Source organism: Orycteropus afer, unplaced genomic scaffold, assembly GCF_000298275.1.
Source record: "Orycteropus afer afer isolate SDZICR_OR568_19922 unplaced genomic scaffold, OryAfe1.0 scaffold00133, whole genome shotgun sequence".
Classification (NCBI taxonomy): Eukaryota; Metazoa; Chordata; class Mammalia; order Tubulidentata; family Orycteropodidae; genus Orycteropus; species Orycteropus afer.
Genome location: NW_006921720.1, coordinates 2,573,760 through 2,589,020, shown reverse-complemented (window position 1 = coordinate 2,589,020; position 15,261 = coordinate 2,573,760). Strand labels below are relative to the sequence as shown.

General features: G+C 37.7%; 1 protein-coding gene across 1 annotated transcript in view; it reads right to left on the bottom strand.

The window, feature by feature from the left end:
• Nucleotides 1-15,261, bottom strand: part of COL19A1 (collagen type XIX alpha 1 chain) — a 537,038-nt gene that overhangs the window by 139,221 nt on the left and 382,556 nt on the right. The window contains exons 16-17 of the mRNA XM_007945183.2: nt 10,501-10,554; nt 2,028-2,072 (exon numbers count right to left, since the gene is read on the bottom strand). Of these exons, the coding sequence (XP_007943374.1) occupies nt 2,028-2,072; nt 10,501-10,554 (99 nt within the window). The remainder of the gene's footprint in view (nt 1-2,027; nt 2,073-10,500; nt 10,555-15,261) is intronic.

Sequence of the window (15,261 nt, the reverse complement as noted above, 5' to 3'; positions counted from 1 at the left end):
TTTGAGTTGTGGTGCTGGTGAAGAATGCTGAAAGTACCATAAACTTCTAAAAGAACTTAAAAATCTGTCCTTGAAAAAGTGCACCCAAAATGTTCCTTGGAAGTGAGAATGGCCAGACTTCGTCTCACCTACTTTGGTCATGTTGTCAGAAGGGACCATTCCCTGGAGAAGGATGTCATGTTTGGTAATGTGGAAGGTCAGCAAACGTGGGGAAGGCCCTCAACAAGATAGATTGACATAGTGGCTACAACAATGGGCTCAGGTATAGCTAGGATTGTATAGTTGACACAGGACCAGGCAGTGTTTTGTTCAACTGTACATAGGGTTGCTATGAGTTGAAGATGACTGGATGGTGCCTAACAACACAACAGAGCTGGTTTCATTCATTGAGTAAGCACTAGACTTAAGATTTTTTTTAGTTTATTTTATGCACTATTTATTGTCAGAGTGTTTCCTCCAATAGCTATAGTTTAAAACAATCATTTTACATGTACATTTTATATTTGTTACTGCATCAAGTTCCCTGTGGACTACTTATTTGGGCGGAAGGAGGGAACAGTTATAGCACTGGGTTTTTCTAATTCCACTAAAGATTCTCAAGCAATGAGAAGAGATTTTATGCAATAGAAAAGGTCCTTAGAGTTTGAAATACACCTGTTTTAAAGAATCAAATTTCTCATCATTGAGGTCTTAAGAATTCCTAAGTAACATATGTTTCCTAATGAACATAGGAAAACAGAGCCAGCTGTTTTGTTTCAAGAAATGAATCATCATTTAAATACTTTTAAAGTGTCACAACTCTCTTCTTTGCTCAGCTGTCCCATGTGACAAGCTTTGTGACTTTCTTTTTCCCTGTTAGCCTACATGCCTCCAGTAGTAATTGCTTCAATTTAACACATTTGTTATGGTGGTGTATGGATTCTGTAAGCTATTTGGTTACAGGAAATAATGCCAATGCACCAGCAGTACAATCCAAAACACATAAATGACGTATTGTTGCTTTATAATCAATTTTTTGGATGTCTTTTTAAGAATGTCAAAGTTTTCTTTTCTTTCCTTTTTTTTTGTAAAAAATTTCATTTTCAGTGGTCTATCTATATGAAACTCTGAATTTCTACTGAGACTACCTTCTAGCAGTATTTTCTTGTGATGGATGCATGATGTTTTGAATAGATTGGTTGCACTGATTTATAAGGCACAGAAGTCGTATTTTCTTGAATTCACATCAAAATACCCTGCCCTCAATCAAGAGAATTTTTACTGGGTGAATGATGAAGGTAGCATTCATATGACACATTACTTCAGAGTATTTCCAAGCCTATTCATCTCTATCTGTAGATTTAACGTGCCCCCCCCCCCACTTTGACAATGGCACATTCACAGTGAATCCCAGGGCATCACAACTTTAGAATCAAACAGGAGTGAAACATCTTTTCAAGTGGGCAAGTGAATCTGTCATCTTCAGCTAATATAATTAGACCTGTGAACAATGAAAATGAGAATGCAATGGAAATGCATCAGCATTTTAATTTTAAAACTGTTTTCAAATAATTATTTGGTTAAACCATAACTCTGTATTATAACCACCCACAACATGCAAAAAAGCTCTGATGACAGCTTGTGTTTGGTTCTTAAAAAGAAACAAATACAGAGAGCCTTAGCTTGAGGCATTATACCAAAGGGATCTTCAGATTGTTTTTGCCACCTACACAGATTCATGAGACATCTAGTTATAAGCCCAAGCTTATGTCCTAATTTCTTTTACCTTGTTACAGCTATTTCCCCTTGAGTTGTTCCCTTTATTGTAGGAAACTGCTACTCAGCAGCCTTCACAGAAGAACCATCTTGGCAGCAGACTCCAATACTGCTGCCTGGTCAGGAGGTGGGTGGGCCTCCTACCATCTGCAGGCTAGAAAGCCTCCCCTGGGACAGAACCCCACTGTCGCAGTGGGACTGCCCCTGACATGTGAATGCCTACATTGCTATAAACATCGGATGTGTTTATTCACTTTAAACATTTTGATTACCTTTTCTCCTTTTGGACCACCTGGTCCGTATTCACCAAGACTTCCCTAAGTAAAAATAAAACAAAAATACAAAGAAGACTTTCATTAATTTTTAATGCATTCAGTGCTCACTTCTAAAATATGAAGAATCAAACACTAATACTGTAACACCTTCTTATGGATACTATTTAAATCACTTCTATAGCTATCTTTGCCTCTCTTACCCTCTGTTAAATATTCTTCAAAAAGTCTAGAAACTCCATCTATCTTCTCTGTGCACTCCTACTTCCAAACATACATAAATAACCCCAAACCCACTGTCATTGATTCAATTCCAACTCATAGCTACCCCTATTGGGTTTCTGAGGTGGTAAATCTTTATGGAAGTAGATTGCCTCATCTTCCTTAAATGATAGCTGCTTGGCATAGTGCCTAAGGCATTTGGCTGCTAACCAGAAGGCTGGCTGTTCAAACCTACCAGCCACTCCTGTTGGAAGAAGGTTGGGCAATCTACTTGCATAGTGATACTGCCCTGGAAACCCAAGGAGGGGTTGCTATGAGTTGAGTCCAACTTGAGAGCAGTGTTTTTTTTTTTGGTAAAGATACACCACATTTTCAGGCAAATTGTCACTACTCCAAATTCCTGCTTGGCCACCTCAGTTAGTGCTGCTGAGCAGTAGGCTGTGTTTCTCTGTTCAGCCTGCTCAACCCACTCTCAAATCTTCTTTATTGTCCTCAAATTGCTAATTTGTGTTCCTCTTTCCTTAGTAGATGACCTTGCCTGTTACTCCACTTAAAAAAATACAATTTCCCAGATAGGTACTGTTTCAAATTTCTGCCAGCAAATCTACAAAGCCACCTGCATGCACACTTGTCTGTAGTTAATGAACTATCCTTTCTTTTATCATTGTCTGTTTTTCTCATATGTGCTCTGAGTCCTCTGACCTCTGCCTTCTTAGGTCATTTTCCTAATCAATATTACCTACTGTCATTAGGTAAAATTAGTCAATTTGGTAAAATTAAATAAAACTTAGATAATTTGGCTGAAATCTTTAACTTCAATCTTTCTCTCTACTTATTCCAGCCTTGCAAAACTATCAAACAAAATGCACAGTTCCCTGGGCTCACATTTCCCTCAAGCTACTCTGTCTCCTCTATATTCATGGACAATTTAAGAAGGCAGTAATACTTTCTGTGTCTACTTATTCATTGCTCATTTGCTTCTCAAAACATAGCAACTGGGCTCTGGCATCAACCACTCTACTGATACAGCTACCTAACATTATTAACAATAACTTTATTGCTCAGTCTAACGGACAATTTATTAATTGACTTATCAGCCGCACTGCCACTCCCTTGTCTTGTCTTGTACCTCACTCTCCTGTTTCTTCCTACCGCTTTGGCTGCTGCTCTTCCTTCCTTCCCTAATTATTAAAGGTTGGAGTTCCTCAGGATTCTACCCTGGCTGCTTTCTCCTGTGACTCAATACTCCCGTCCAGATGCTCTTATCCACCCCTATGGTTTAGGTATCATCTACACAAAGACACATTAATATCCCCAGCACACGCCTCCCTTCTGAATTTTAGACCCCTATGTCTAATTTCTCTCTTGATGTACTCACTTTGATGTAAATTCTAGAACCAATTCATACTCAACAGGCACATAAACTAAAAAATTTAACAACTACACACATATGTGAGAGGGAAAGATGTGAGAATTACATTGCACTGTTAACATTGGTTAGTTCTAAAAGTGGGAGAAGGATAATTAACTTTTTCTTAATATATCTCTGCAGTTTTACTTCTTAAAATAAGTTGTTATTCTATTTTACAATTTTTTAAAATATCAAATAAAGAAAGAACACCTGAACTCATCCTCTCCCTTTCACAGAACTCTTACTTGTTTAGTCTGAGGTCAGGCCCTTCAGGCAGCCTTCTTCCTGATCCCTCACAAGCAAGCAGTCATCTCATCTTACTAGCCCGGAGTGCTCTCATCTTCATGTTACTTGTTTTCACCCGAGGGCAGGCCACTATCATGTTTTCCATGATCATTACAATAGCTTCATCACTGGCCTTCAATAGTTCACTCTTGCTCCCCCTCAAGAGTGATAACTTTAATATTGTACATAAGGCCAGAATCTTTAAAAGACAGTCTGACTTTCTTTCCTAACTTCACTATAGCCTTCAAAACCCTACATGCAAAATTCGCTTTTCTTTCCAGCACCATCTGGACCACTTTCTCCCTCAGAAGTCTCTGCAATGATGGCCTTCTCGCTGTAGTTCAAATGACCAATCTCACTTTCCTATCTCACTATCTAGATCACTCTGTGTGTCCTCTCCTCTTTGTCTGGCCAGCTCCTACTCATCCCTCAGGTCTCAGCTATTATAAAATGTCATTTATGGAAGCTTCTCCGGGTTCCCCTCTCATCAGACATAGTATTTTTCCTTCATAATATAAACCATGAACATAGTAAACATAGTACTTTTCCTTCAAAATAGTTACTATGTTTTTATTTTTGTGTTTGCTTTAGAAATTTTAATCTCTTTCATTAGAATACGAGCTCCATGATGACATGGAATTTAACTCCTCTGCTTAGTAGAGTATCTGCCCTACAGAAAGCATTCAAAACACATTTGTTGAACAAACAAGTTAATAATTCTAATTTTTAAAAATTTCTCAGTAACTTTTAATTTCACTAAAAAATACATGTGTTGGTAGAAAAAATTAAAAGTACTGGAAAGTTTAAAAAATAAAAGTATAAAGGAGTACCCACTCATATCACTACTGCTATATTTTGATATTTAAATATTCTCTCCATGTTATTCAAGCTACTAGTTGCCAGTTGGTCAATTCAGGTTCATGGTGAGCCCATGTGTATCAGTGTAGAACTGTGCTCCCTAGCATTTTCAATGGCTGGTTTTTTGAAAGTGGATCACTAGGGCCTTTTTTCTGAGAATCATCTCTTCCTGGCTATGCTTATGTTAGCACATTTTGGGGAAAGCTGGAATGTACTTTGGTCAAAGAAGTGAATTACATAGAGATGGTCTTTGGATTCAGATTACAGACCAGAAGATCATCCAATGTCCAACTGGGTGAGGCCATATTCTGGTATAGTGCTACCTGCCTCCCCTCCCCCCCAACTAGGACTGTGGCTGGGGTGGGACAATGCCTTTGCAGCATTAAGTCATATTATTCTATCAATATGTTCTATTGTTCAAAAATTTTCGTTTTCTGGTGACATTCACACCCAGAAAAACAGCAGGCCTATTTACTTTTTATTAGAGAACTATATGTTTGCTTTATTCAATTGGTAGACCAGGGCATTCACCCAATCAAGGACCCTCAGGACCTATGGAGCTGTTTTCTGCTCTTGGGCTAACAATACTCAAGGAAGATTCAAACCTGAACTTCCCTAGCATTTATTCATTGTCTTGTAAGATTCTCCTCTCTGCTTTCTCCAAGCTAATGACACTAGATATTTACCTGGTTTTACAGAATAACAAGAGTCTTTGTGTTCCTGGTACCTGTAGTTCTGCTTCAGATACTATTCTAATTTTACTAGGTCAATTTGACCTTGGTGTCATGTTATTTGAATGGGTTCTTGTGAGCCTTCTGAATATAAATAATAATTGTACAGCTTTGAATTTCTTTGGAAATTTAGTTTATATTTCTTTGGTGAAATAGTGAGGGTCATGGTGTATATGTGTGTGTGTGCTAGTATGCCTGCCCATCACAAGAATTATGGGATGTCAGGACATATACACTGTTCTCTTGTGGGAAATGGTGACTGGAACATTGGAACTCATACTCAGGCAAGTGGGAAAACTGGGTAGTCTAATTTCTCTGGGGAGTATGTCCTTTGGAAGGAAAGACATGTATGGGTTGAACCACAGAAAATGGTAATTTTGTTGGCTTCAAAGAATTAAATATCAGCAGTTTCCTATGGTTTAACCTAATAGAAGAGACCAAGGATATGGATCCCCTCCCAGGAGGTGAGATTATTCAAAATTCCCCAGCCCAGGCCTTGGGAAACTTGTGCTAAGATCCTTGGCATGAGGAGCCTTCATGTTAAAAAATCAGGTTATCAACTCCTAAGAGGTTGTGCTCACTTGAAAATGATACCTAAGTTTGATACCTCTCAGTTGCTTGCAGGAAAACATTTTCACCAGCTCCAAATAGGGAAGGAGCCAGGAAAGTTTTCGGGCTCCCTGAAATAAAGCCAAGAGTCAAGGCATTTGACTGCTAACCAGAAGGCTGGTGGTTCAAACCCACCAGCCACTCCTTGGCAGGAAAGTTGGGCAATCTACTTCTGTAGTGATACCACCTCGGAAACTCAAGGAGGGGTTGCTATGAGTTGGATCTGACTCGATGGCAGTGAGTTTGATTTTTTTGGTTTAGTGCCTAATTCAAAGTTGCAGTCCAATAGGAAAAATAGGAAATTAGGACTTAAATTTCATTTCTATATTATGTAGGCTCAGAAAGAGTCTCTCTAACAACTTCAAAAGGAGTCCTAGTGGTGGAATGGTTAAGTGCTTGGCTGCTAACCAAGAGTTCGGTGGTTTGAAATCACCAACTGCTCCATGGGAAAAAAGACCTGGAGATCTGCTCCTGTAAAGATTACAGAATAGGAAACCCCATGGGGGCAGTTCTACTTGTCATATAGGGTTGTTATGAGTCAGAATTAATTCAAAGGCACAGAAAAACAACAACAACAATAAGCATTCCCCAAACCTTCCCTTTATGTGCTATCACTGCATTTAACTCACTGCTTAGAAAGATCTTGAATATTTGATTTTGGATAAAGGTTTTCTGTCCCTTTCTAGACTGTGGGTATTAAAATGAAGTTATGGTTTCATACTTGAAGGGGAAAATGGATTATTTTGCTGGCAAATTGTTTTTTTTTTGGATCAACAATTTGGAGAAGTGAACACTCAAATTGGTTGCTGGGAGGCACAGTATCAATCTCCAGCAGCTGAGACCAATTCTCTGCAAATTGCACTGAGTGTGGTGATGTAAGATAACACAACTATGCATTTTCAATGTGGATCTTTAAAAACAATACCAAAAAAAATCCGCCAGTACTTGGCCTTCACAGATAATGCATTTTTTTTTTTTTTTCTTTCCAAGAGTATTGTAAAGGACCCTGGATCTGATAGCTTTAAAAGTTGACAGAGCCTATCACATTTTTATTAAAATCTCCAGAACTGGAGACAATGAAGAGCAGTTTGCTGGATCATGAGCAGCTTTTCCTTAAGGGAAAGAATATGCTCAGCATTGTTGCTTCTTTGCAAACAAGCTCATCCAGAGCAGAATGGGAGCAGCTGTTCTGCAAATTATTTTTTGTGATGGAGAGGGAAATCTTCTAACTTTTATTCTTCCTGTCCCCAAGTGGGCATGCAGAAAAATATATAAACACACTTATATAACCTGCCAGCCCTCACTCCTTAGTCTCTCTCTCTATTGCTCACTTCTTTTTCAATTCTTCTCCAAGCCCTTTTAATTTTTGTTGGGATCGACAAAAAGGGCTTCTTATGCCTGAGCTTCACCTTATAGGTGACATAGGAAAACTGCAGGGACAAAGATCAATTCCTGCATAGAGTCAATAGGATAAATGAGGATTCCTGGGATGAGGGAACGGACTATGGAGTCTTTTAGTTTAGAATGGGGCCAGGATGTCTATGTGGGGTTCTCTGCCACTGACTTTCCCATGGTAGCTGCTTCAGTAGAATCTGGGCTGCCTGACTGCTGGAGCTGCAGTGAGCCAAGGAGCTGAGGTCCAGTGCTCAACTGAAGCCATCACATAAATCAATGGCAATTTAAAAGGGAAGATTATTTTAACTTTGGAATGTCACTTTATATGTCTCAATACATGGTCCATTATTTAATCCAGGAAAGATTCTCTCAGTCTTCTCTCCCTCTCCCCCTCTCTCCCAGTTTCTCTCTCTTTCTGCTCAATTGCTGCAGTTAGACTATCAGGCATGAAACTAATTGCAAAATAAAACCACCTCAGTGTCCAAAAACAGAAGGGGGTGCAACAGCGGGGACACAGCCATGTGAAAACATGCATTTCACTCACTCATTGTGGTATATTTGGCCCTTTGCTTTATGAAATTGAGAGTGAGGAGGTGGTGATTACAGGCCAGTAACATTGGTCAATGTGAGTTCTATCCATCATGGTGGGACCTCCATGCAAAGAACTCTAAAACACTCTCAGAAGGAAACAGAGTAAAGTCTTTGGTAACTTCACCAGTCACCTTCCAGTCAATTTTGACTTGTGGAGACACCATATGTATCAGAATACAACTGTCCTCCACAAGGTTTTTAATGGCTAATTTTTTTGGAAGTAGATTTCCTGGACTTTCCTCTGAGAAGGAAGAAAGGTATCCTTTGGGAGGACTTGAACCTTTTGGTTAACAGCTGAGCACCATAGATCTTTGACTTCTCCTACTAAATAGTTATAGTGCATCATTTGGAGAAAAAGCTATGGTTTCTCCTCTTTATCCAGCTATGCTCCTGTTCTAGTGAAACATTTAGAACACATGTGAACCAAATACCTCTGAGCTGTAATTCTATATTGGCAATAGAGATAGAAGAAGTTTTCTTTGGTGAGTTAATAGCTAAATTCAAAGTCTTGCTACTAGCAAGACTTGCATTCAGCTGCTCTGGTCAGCCCCAGATCAGAAATATAACCTTATAGCTTAAACATTTACATTCTCAACTTTAGACTCTAAAATATAAGTGCTTCATATATCTTCATTTAAGGGAAAACTGACTCATTGGCAAGATAAACTACATGTAGAAGTACTGTTGGGAGACTGGTTAAGACATGAACTTTAAAAGTTTTGCAAGGGATAGCAAATATTTAAGTAGCTGAGTAGGAACTAGGTAAATTCTATACCAAGGATGATAGTACTATATAGTATGTTCTTTAACTTTTTCTAGCTGACCCTCTGACACCACAGCAAACTCATTATCATTATTTTGGAGTATTTAAAATAAACCCTATTTTGTAATAGTAGATATCATTATAGAAAAACATTGTATATTGATTAATTTATATATTCTTTGGTTTATTTTTTTATTACTTGTACCAAGCCCTAGTGTTCTGAAAAAAGCTAATATATATCTATTTAGGAAATGTTTTATAAAGAATCATAAAATATATTCCAAACATTCTTCCTAATATAATACTCCCTAGAAATCTAGTGAATGAGAAAATTTAAGATAGGACTTGTTGTTGTTGTTGTTGTTATGTGCCGTCGAGTCGGCCCTGACTCATAGGACTAAGGAAGTGTAAAAAAGTTGCCACACTTATGATTTCAGATTTGTCAACCACAAAATATCTAGGCTCTTATGTTGAACTTAATATTATGAATGGAGAATTGGGATTTATGAATTAATTAGCATGTCATTTAACAAACATATTTTTTGAGCAGCTGCTATCTTCAAGGCCTATAATGGCACATAGTATCTCTTTGGAATTTCTGAACACAGAGGACTAACAATAGTCAGAAAAAATTATAAGACAGGAAACCAAGATACAGAGGAACAACATAAAGAGGAGTGTTTCCAATTTTGTTTCTGTGTAGTGTAGTAATTACACACCAGCAATATATTCAATAATAAGTTATTATGTATATAAAGGACTCAGTGGACAGTGTGCCTCACACAGAGCATAGAGCCTCACATAAAGGGATCAGATCCTAAATATTTGTTATGGCTAATGAATCAACCAATGATTGTTGTTGTTAAGTGCCATCAAATTGGCTCTGACTCATAGTGATCCTATGGACAACAGAATGAAACACTGTCTGGTCAGGCACCGTCCTCACAATCCTTGCTATGCTTGAGCTTATCTTTGTAGCCACTGTGTCAATGATTAGATCTCATTTAGATCTCTATGTCTTACTGGGTTGCCAATACTCCTTGTCCTTACTCTGTTTTGCTTCCCTGTAAAAAAACCATCTTGACTTTTGCCACTCAGATAACACCTCAGCATTCCACCTACCACAGTTGTTTTTATAAACCTTTGGGGGAGGTCAAAAGTACCTACCTCTTCCAGTAAGGTCAGGGAGTTCCATTCTTGACCTATAGTATACAAACTCTTGCTTCAGATTTTGTTGCAGCCCCTATTGAATTTTGTAAGACATACATCACCTATTGTCTTACCCAGAGCTTCAAGGCAGCAAATAATCTCTTTCTATCCTCAGGGAAAGTAGATATGTGATGTTATCAAAGGCGGAACATCATTTTTTGCAGTGACAAAACTGTGAATTAAACTTTTTTTTAAAATTCATAACGATAAAAACCTGATTTTGTAAAAAGATTCTGAGCAAAATACTTTTTTCAAACCATAGTTTTCAATATGGAAAGAAATATATGTGATCATGTATCAAAGTCTAAGGAGTTAGGAATTAATAACTTTTGGTTTTCTCAAAAATACTACCTCATGAAATCTTTATGTATATGAGATATGGAAAAAAGAAAAACATACCTTGTTATAATATCCACTAAAAGTCTGTTGAACTCCTTGTGTTCCAGGAGGACCCTATATTAAGAAAAAAAAAAAAAAAAAAAGGAAACATTTACCAAAACAACGTGACTTACAATCATGTATCAGAGAATTCTTAAAATTTTACTATAAGAAAAAAGGAGAATCTGTTTAGGCAATTATTGTAATTAATAGAGAATAACATAATTACTAACTTATCAGATTCCTAAAGCATTTCTAGGTTAAGTACTGCACAAATCCAAAGAGAGGTCCTAAGTAGGAACATGTAACATTTTACCAGAAGGTCAACCATCAACAAATTCTTTAATAAAAGGAATTATACCTCTTCCAGGGAAGAGATTGTAGCTTCAGCTTATTTTTATCAGTTCTCACATGGCATTGAACAATATTTTATAGAAATGTATGTCCCCAGGTATCATTAACTTAGAATATATGGGAACAACATTATTTTTCCTATTGCTTCACTATTTTGAAAGAGTTGTGTGAAAATGAGCTGCATATCAATTTTCAGGCCAGAAGAAGATTTCTGTTATAAAATTACAAAGTTAATTGGACATTTAAATAGTGGTATTATTTGACATAAAAAAATTCTACTAAGCACTATGCTAACTTTGGACTGGAGGAAAATCCAGTAAAGACATCTGTATGTGCCTAATGCTTCTAGAAGAGGGGAAGAGAAGAGATGCCCATGTTTTTCAGGGATTACATTTTAGGGGAGAGGCTATAAGAAAATACAAAGCAAAGAATAATTTTAAATCAAGCAGTTCCAGTCAAGAGATACTTAGCTCCCTCCTAAAAGGCATTACATAATTCATCTAGGTCCAGAAATCTAGGAGGAGAGAGGAAATTACAGAAGCCAAAGTTCTTCACATTTTATCTTAGAAGATAAGGTATAAAAAGAGTGTTATTGAGAAAATCAAACACCAGCCTTATGCAGATTATTGAAACAAAACAAAAAAAGGAATGAAAGCTTTGAAAAGTGAAGAAAATGTTTCAGGAACCATCAGTAGCTGCAGTCACTGACATAGGTAACACTATCTATGTATATAGGAGTTCTGGTGGCGTAGTGCCTAAGGCATCTGACTGCTAACCAGAAGGCTGGTCGTTCAAACCCACCAGCCACTCCCGAGAAGGGAGACTAGGCAATCTACTTCTGTAGAGATACTGCCTTGGAAACCCACAGAGGGGTCTCTATGAGTCAGAGTTCACTGGATGGAAGTGAATTTTTTTTTTTTTTTTACATCTATATATATGTAAAATTTAATGTTGGTTAACATTTATGACAGGTGTTTCTCATGGACAGCTTGCAACTGAAGATCTCATTTAACATGAAATTTACACTGTGTTACTAAATGTACAGGACACAAGGATGTAGTGATGGATGCTTGAAAGCAGTTGGTATAACTCTTGAGAAAATAATAGGCCTCACGAGTAATGGAGCTGACTATGATTGCAAAGAAAAATGATGCTGTTACCTCACTGAAATAAAAACAGAACTAATATCAGAAAAGAATTCTCATGGCATTATATATTTTTCATGTTCTTTTTCCATAAGCCAGTGTTGTGTAAAGTATCCTAAGCCAGTTAGATGAGGTAATGAGGAAAGCAACTGTTGGGAGCCGTTGCACAAAGTTTCTAGACAAAAGGATGCAAGTTATGAACTCATTCTTGAAACTCAGAAGGAGACATGAGATTCTGTTATGGATCAAATTGTGTCTCCCCTCAAAAGACAGGTTGAAGTCCTAGATCCTGCAATGGTAAATGTGACCTTGTTTGGGGAAATGGAGTTCTTCTTTGAAGATTTTATCACTTAACAAAGTCAAACCGGAGTAAAGTGGGTCCTAATTCTAACCCCTTCCGAGGGGCTTTTTATAAAAGAAAAGGACAGGCATGGAAACAGAGTCAAACATACACAGGAGGAAAACAGCATGTGAGCATCTATCTAAAAGCCAAGGAATTCCAAGAAATGCCCAGGACCATCAGAAATTGAAGGAGGCAAGGAAAGATCCTGAGAGCAGGCAAAAAGAAAGCATAGCTCTGCCAAAACCCCGAATTCAGACTTCTGGCCTCCAGAATTGTGAGACAATACATTTCTGTTCTTTAAAGCTACCCACTTTGTGATATTTTTGTTATGGCAGCCCAAACTAAGACAGATTCCATATGTATTGATCCTTCTGAAAATATATAGTCAATCAAGGACAAATTTTACACATCATATGTAGTAGCATCAACAGGTAGAGCAGGGGTCTATGCATAGCAGGTATTTGATTAAAGTGTGTTCATCATAAGACCAGTTAGATCAAAGACTATCAATGCGCTGGGTAAATTAAACTTCATACATATTTATCCTAGTTAAAAGTGAGAATCTTAATAATTAGGTCTCCCAAATATAGTCAAACAATTAATAATACAGTTTCTCAAATAGAACAGAAGAATCAACCAGATAATAATAGCAAACATTTATATAGTGCCTATTGTGTACCATCATACCAGGGGTTTTATATAGATTTAACTCATTTAATCCCTATAACAACACCATGAGGTATGTACCCTTATTATTTCTGATTCAAAGTTAATGAAACTGAAGGCCAGAAATTGTTAACTGAGCCAAGGTCACATCACTGGTAAGAGGCAGACATAATATTTAACATAGGCAGTCTGGGCCCAAAGTCTCTTATCTACTCTACTATCTTAGTTTATAAAGAGTGTCCAATACTCCAGTCTAAAATCATTTTTATAGCATTTTTAAAAATTATCATGCTTATGTGTGCTCCTTGGAAAATTCTGAGTGATCATTCTGTTTCATTCTATTGAACATACTGAACTTGAAAAAAAAAAATCAACCAAGCTTGAACTTAGCACTTCTTATAATATATAATGTGTTTGGTGCAGGAGGAGAGAAAAACCACTTTGCTTTTAGATGTAACCCCACATTGTAGCTAAGAAAGGCCCTGCTATCATTGCTTGTATCTCCCATTTATCTTCATACATTCTCTGAAAACCTGGTAGGGAGATTATGCCTGAATATTAAAAAAAAAAAAAAATTCTTCTCAATGAAGAACTGTACTCAGAATGCATTCTATCTCTGCATAGAAGCTGGGAGAGTAGGAGGTCAAAGGATGTAAGAAATAGAAGTCTTCTAAAGGGTTTCTGGAAGGCAGTAAGAAAAAGAAAACAGGAGAGCACAAGGTGATAGGTGTTGTGTGACACAGAACAGGTAGCAGTGTGGAAGAGATTCAACAGAGATTTGCGAAAATAATATGAAGGTGACAATTCTTAAAGAATTGGGAGGGAATTGGGCCTGATTCTGTGCAGACTGGCTTCTGCCCACATAGTAGGGCTGTATTCCATAAATACAGAATATATATTCCTTATCCTGAATCCTGGTTTTGCTGTAGTGCATTATCAGTGGGGTGGTACATCAGAATATATGCAGCTTGTCCCTCTAAAACAATGGCAAGAGCAAAGTTCATTGAACAGAGCCATCTGCCAATAGAAAATTCTGGACATTATTATTCAGATGCCTATAAGATTAATAAATCCATAAAAGTTATGGCCACATTTTTCATATCTTTTGTTCTTGCCATAAAATAGCATATCCACAAACCGGTGCTCCAATTGATCTCTATTTGAATTCTCAGGCTCTGCGACTTAATCTGCTGATGAGCATTTATGATGACATTTTCTTTCTCTTTCAGTCATAGATTGTATAGACTGATAGATTGGCAGCACAAATTGTATGTTTAATGTAACTGAGTTTTACGGCTAACAGTCTATGCTGAAGGCAATGGTTTACACAAAGTCTTTCAAAGAGCTTGGCCATTGACTGAAGGAATCCTGTAGGGACTGCAAAAAGACATCAGTACATAGTCCTCAGACAGTCTACCTCTAAACTAATTGTAATCAGTATAGAAATGATACGCTGTCAGAAGTTCTCAAACTGTCAGAAAGAAAGAACTTCAAACTGAAGTGGGACATAGCGATCACAGATTCAGTGCATATAAGTCCCAGAAGAAACACTGCTTACTGAAAAATAATGTAGACTCCGGTGTCCAAAAGAGTAACCTGTGTTATGTTTCTATTATCTATTCTGGTATGAGGCATGGATGGAGAAGATCCAAAGAGCCATTTGTTTCCAAGTTTAGCAAGAGCTGTCAGTCTTTTAGACTATCAATCAACTTTGAGGAAGGAGAAGTTAAAGACTCGTACTAAGTGACAGGTCTCCTGGCATCAACAGTGTTAGTGGATGCTTCAGAGTACTTGAGAGGTCATTTTCTCTGAGGTTTACATTTGTAAGCACTCATCAAAAAGAGGCTTAGATGAGCCAGGCCGAGTGAAGAAGAGAAGTCAGCTGTGGAAGGCATGTCAGTCTTGAATAATGCTCTGAGTAGCTCTATTAGGAAAATCAGCTGAAGGTTTATGGAAAGGAAAAAATGTCTCAATATCTTGTTCATAACAGTGATCCACAACATGGCTATACAGTAATCATGGCTATACAATCTCTTTTATGGGCCTCTACTTTGCCAGGAACCCGGACAGAGGAGTAGTCAGCCCCAGGGACAACTCAGGGATGCCCAAAGCAGCAGGTCAGAAGAGCAGGAGAAAGGGGATTAAAAACCAGGAAGCCAGACAGAGGTACAGTCAGCCACAGGGACCCAGTTGGGGGTGATACGAGATGTCTCCAACAGCAAGACAAACTTGTCTGTCGGTTTGTCCTACTGTGGTGACATGTAGACGTGAGTT